Genomic DNA, 4,768 nt, shown 5'->3' on the forward strand with positions numbered 1-4,768 from the left:
TTTTCAATATCGACAATCCGTGGATTGTCGAAAACGACAATATGAGACAGCCACTACATGGCGCAAAAAATTTTTTATTGAATCTCAATAGGCACGCTCCAGCTGCGGGACATTGTCGACATTACTCAACAGCATGCACCCACTAGTCAAGCTGTTGGTATCGGCGCTATCAGCGGCAGGTATCACTGAGAAAAGAACATCTTGTGTGCTGAGTGAAAGGCGGATCGGTAAATAATGCCTTTGAGCTACTTGTGCTCTGTGTCACACTCGCCATAGATAGTCTGTGTCCTAACAATAGACACTTGAAGCAACGCAGTCATAGGTAATATGACGCTGGATGGATGCAGCATGAAATGTATTTTAAGAGAGAATAGCAGCGTGGATTCTTGTAGTGTGAACGCGGCTAATTCCGGCTCTCTGGGACCTTGCACATACAATAGCTGGCGCCGATACCAGCCTCCTCGCATGTACGACCAGCCTTTTGTGCAGAAAATAGCGATCGCTTCCAGTCGTCAATATTGAATTTCGGCCAGTCCGCCACACGCGGAACGTATAATGCGTTTCAAATGGAGTCATCAGCCGCTGCTCGTTCGCCTTGAATGGCGACAGACCACCATCTGTGCGCTCTTGGTATGCATTAGCAAACTGGTACAGGTACTCAGGCATCGACATGGCAAAGAGCGGGTTCTGGTGCTCGATCCGTCCGTTCTGCGTAAAAACAAAGTTTAGTCCCATGTGGAGACCATGGTCTGCGCCGAGAATAAACACAGTGTCCTCCAATTCGCCGCTATTGCGCATGCCCTCAATAAACTCCGACAGTGCATGATCCATCGTGGCAAGGACTTCGCTGGTGCCCTCGTGTCCCTCCATGAATGCAGCAGTGATCATATATGGCTTTCCATCACGCCTGCTCGCGCGAATATCACGCTTCAGCTTGCGGATGTAGTCGAGCGCATATTCATGCAAATACCTTCCGTACAAGCACCGTGCAGTAATCGAGTGTTCCCTTGAAATTCCCAAACGCATTGCCGGTTTCTGGGTATACTTCAGGCAGGCAGAACGGCGACGTCAGCTCGTAGTCCAAACTGCGGGTAGGAGAACGCAAATGTTTGCGGATCGAACTTGTCGGCCAGATATTCCCTGCGGCCAGTCTTCGCAGCCAGTCTCAACACGGGCTGTCACATATCCGCGGTCGCGATAATATGCCCAGATCGGTAGCTGCTTTTCTTTTGATGGGTAGATTTCGCCAGCGAACATGGCCTTGGTGTTGTTATCCGTGCTAAATCCGACTGAATGATAGCGGTATAGCTCGAAAAGACGCGAGGCTCCGGGGCGGTCCAGGGTGCGCAGGACACGTGCAGTGCGTGGCAGGCGACCGGAAAAACATGCGGTGAGACACGGCATCGAGCATCAGGAAAATAACATTCGGGCGCTGTCTCCGTGTGTGCGCAATCTGGCTCACATCAAAACCAGTCGTCATCATTAGTGCTCCGGTCTCTGCGGGTATCCGAGTCCGCAGGCGGAACGTATTGAGGGAGGCTGTGCGCGGGTGGGCTCACTCGAGTCACAACACTGCTGCTTGATCCGCACCGGACAACAACCGACTGGATGCCGTGCGGTACCTTGAAGGGTGCACTGGTGTAGGGCATGCGCCGGGTTGCATTCAGAACATTGCGGTTGTAGCCATTCCCATAGATCCTTGTCCTTCATCGGCCACAGGCGTGTATCGGGAAGCACGTCGACATAGATCTTATCCTCATGCCCACAGTCCACGTGCAGAATGCCGGTTTCCGTCAATGTGCGCGCGGATCTGCAGCTTTTCCTTCGCGCACTTTGATGACCCAGCCCAAAAGTTTTGTGCACCGGCAGGTAGCAAGTCGACATAGGGGATGTTAGTGCCGACCCATTGGCACTCGCCGGGGATATACTGGAATCGACCCAGCACGCCCTTGGTCAAACACGCGTCTGTAGTGCACCAGGGATATACCTGCCGATATTCCAGCAATAATGGATCCAACAGCAAAGTACACGAGGAAGTTCTCAATCTTGCACCACAGTATGTAGAACACTGCAATGGCTATGTTCAGTGGCACATAGATTGCCAAAAACACCAGGAGGTTGTAGAATCCGTGCTTTTCGAAGCGCTCGCCGTGGTCGTAGCAATACAGCGCAACCATTGTGCCAAGCATCGCCAGAAATGTCACCCGTCGCATACTTCTGCGCATGCGGCTCGCGTAAAGCATGACGGTAACGGCAGTCATACACGCTACTGATACCACAAGTTCAGCGCCCATGATTCCCAAGTGCTCGTTGATGTACAGGAGGTTGTCGCCTTGGAGCGACATAAGATACGAAACAGTACCGATGAATAGCAAAAGAGCAAGGCCCACGGGTTTCGGTACAGACCGGACTGATAGTCGCCACCGGCTTTGGTCAGTCGAGATGACATGGGTGTATTTAGGCTTGTCCCAGTCATAGCTGTCTGCACGATATAACGGTAACCGCTGGTGCACATCGTGCTGCGTAAATGCCATGATATGGTCTGAAGGTGTAACAGGCGTTAGCGCAAAAGTGTAGAAAAAGGAGCTGTTTGTAGGCGGAAAAGGAGAGGGCGTGCGGAGTTTCCTCTGGTTTATAGCCGAGTGTTTGGAGATGGAAAATGGCCGTGGAAATTGGAAAACAGGTTATTAGCTTGGAATGCCCTGCAAAACAATCAAAAAATCAGCGCCCATCCCTAGTATAGTGAACTGATTGTAGCCGGTCCACTGCCACTAACAATCACCTTTTGTCGCCTCTGCTCTATCCGGTCTGTAGCCCAGTCCAGCGAAAAAAATAATGCGTCTCGCAAAGCGAGATGCAATTAGGGACTCCCTCTTGACAATTCCCTATTGCTAATCCCATCATTATCAATTGATTGGCGAGTTTTATATAGCAGCTCTGCGGTTTGGCAGTCATGTGATAATTGCAAGCCATCTAGCTACGTTTCGTATGTACGTTTCTTCAGTCCCAATTACCTTCCACTTTCTGCTTTAGATATTCCTCTTACCTTTATAAGTAGGATAATATCTATTATTTAAACATCTAAGATATTAAAGCCTCGTCGCAGAAGTTAAAGCGAAGCCAGAGCAGATAGTAGAAACTTTTTGAGACCGTGGCGTATGCACCTGCCTCTGTATTCGACAAGGTTGTAAATGTGTAATCGATTCTGGTGCCAGCGCGAGTAGAATAGCTGTCGCTTGGAGTGGTCATTCGCAGGTTGTAGTTTATTAAGCAATGCCTGCATCTGCCTCTGCTGCTCTCCATTTTTGCGCAAGTCGATATTGATGTCACAAGCAAGAACATAGCGCATGGAAGTCTCGCTGAAGTATGGTGCAATTGTGCTGTTGATCTGCTCCACGCGTGTGCCAGGTGACGCATACATAGAGATGAAGCATGCCCCCCTGATTGTTGCTACAGCAGCACTTACTGACTGGCGGCCGAATCGCTGGATCCCGGCCATTACACCATGGACTAATGATTGGAGACGTTCTGACACATAACAACAAGCACCTACAGCAGATGAACCATGTGATCCTCTACTAGCCGAAGCAACCATAGTGAACCCTGGTATCTCACATGGCTGGTCCTCACACAGCCAAGTTTCTGCAAAGAGTAGCAAGTCGCTATGCATGTAAACCTTGTCGCTAGTAACCAATTGGAGATGTGCGCGAAAGCTCTGAACATTGTGAAAGAGCAGCTGTTGACACTGACAAGGCTCACGTAGAAACCGAAATACAGGTAGTAGCTGACACTGCTGCTGTCGTGCATATTCCCTCTGCAAAGACGAATTTCTGTCAGGCGGTGAGGGTTCTCTGAAGTCACCGATAAGGTAGAGGCCACTACCTGACACTGTTCTAGAGAAGGCAACATACATGAGAGAACTTGTAAGGCTGCGACTGCTCCGGCCAGCTCCACCGCTGTTATGATTACCCATATGGACAACCACCTTGGGATAAGTAGCACCTTGGGACTCATATATGGTGATAGCTTCAGCAGGAGCAAGTGGAAATTGCTCCCGAATGATTACTAGCTGTGATGCCTCCTGCTGGCTAACTGTGACCTTAGAGCACTCTAGGTTCACCCACTCAGCGGGAATCTGTAGGTCTTATACCAGACCATGTTCTTGCTGCCACTTCTTTGCACCACAGCATAGATCCATTGGCTCTAGCCATATACAAAGAGGAATTTTCAATGAGCTGTCATGTCTGTGCATGCCATAGTCTATCTGCTGCATGATACCTGTTGCACCATTCACTAGGCCATCACTGGTATTGACATTTATGGTAACCATATAGTGACCACCAATATATAGGAGGTCATTCAGAGTTAGTTATCTGCACAACAATTATTTATGCATATTGAAACTATTGGCAATTTCAGTGAAATAAAAATTTCACCCAAACTGCCATTGGCATCTTAGAAAAGTTTCAGTGAACATAATTTCCTTATGGTTGCTTAGCCACATCTATTGAGATATTGACTTTTGTTGCTCAATAATAATTAATCCCAAATATATAAAGGTTTTTCTTTCTAGTTAAAACTATATTCACTGAAACTTTTCTAAGATGCTAATAGTAGTTTGGGTGAAATTTTTATTTCACTGAAATTGCCAGTAGTTATAATATAAATAAATAATTAATAGCTAAATAAGTACCTCTATATAACCCCCTAACTCTTTTATAATTTCTTATTCAAATATTATTTAGGTACTTCTACTAAACCCTATTAG

The 4,768-nt window shown here is 47.8% G+C and overlaps 2 protein-coding genes across 2 annotated transcripts; both read right to left on the reverse strand.

Annotated features, from left to right (window-relative positions):
* Window positions 1–333: 333 nt before the first annotated feature.
* Window positions 334–2,605, reverse strand: DL89DRAFT_270816 (uncharacterized protein). Its single transcript, XM_040888832.1, is given in 8 exon segments — window positions 334–502; window positions 544–1,044; window positions 1,087–1,325; window positions 1,354–1,453; window positions 1,527–1,698; window positions 1,718–1,810; window positions 1,833–1,948; window positions 1,977–2,605. 8 exon segments carry the CDS (start codon window positions 2,532–2,534, stop codon window positions 404–406), a joined length of 1,878 nt encoding a protein of 625 aa, XP_040739713.1. The 5' UTR covers window positions 2,535–2,605; the 3' UTR covers window positions 334–403.
* Window positions 2,606–2,977: 372 nt separating this feature from the next.
* On the reverse strand, window positions 2,978–4,009 carry DL89DRAFT_270817 (uncharacterized protein). The gene is made up of 2 exons (XM_040888833.1): window positions 3,331–4,009; window positions 2,978–3,287 (listed from the first exon to the last, which is right to left on the reverse strand). The coding sequence occupies exons 1-2, from the start codon at window positions 3,971–3,973 to the stop codon at window positions 3,082–3,084; spliced, it is 849 nt and encodes a 282-aa protein (XP_040739714.1). The 5' UTR covers window positions 3,974–4,009; the 3' UTR covers window positions 2,978–3,081.
* Between the last annotated feature and the right edge of the window lie 759 nt (window positions 4,010–4,768).

The sequence above is a fragment of the Linderina pennispora genome (genome assembly GCF_002104995.1).
Source record: "Linderina pennispora strain ATCC 12442 chromosome Unknown DL89scaffold_25, whole genome shotgun sequence".
NCBI lineage: Eukaryota > Fungi > Kickxellomycota > Kickxellomycetes > Kickxellales > Kickxellaceae > Linderina > Linderina pennispora.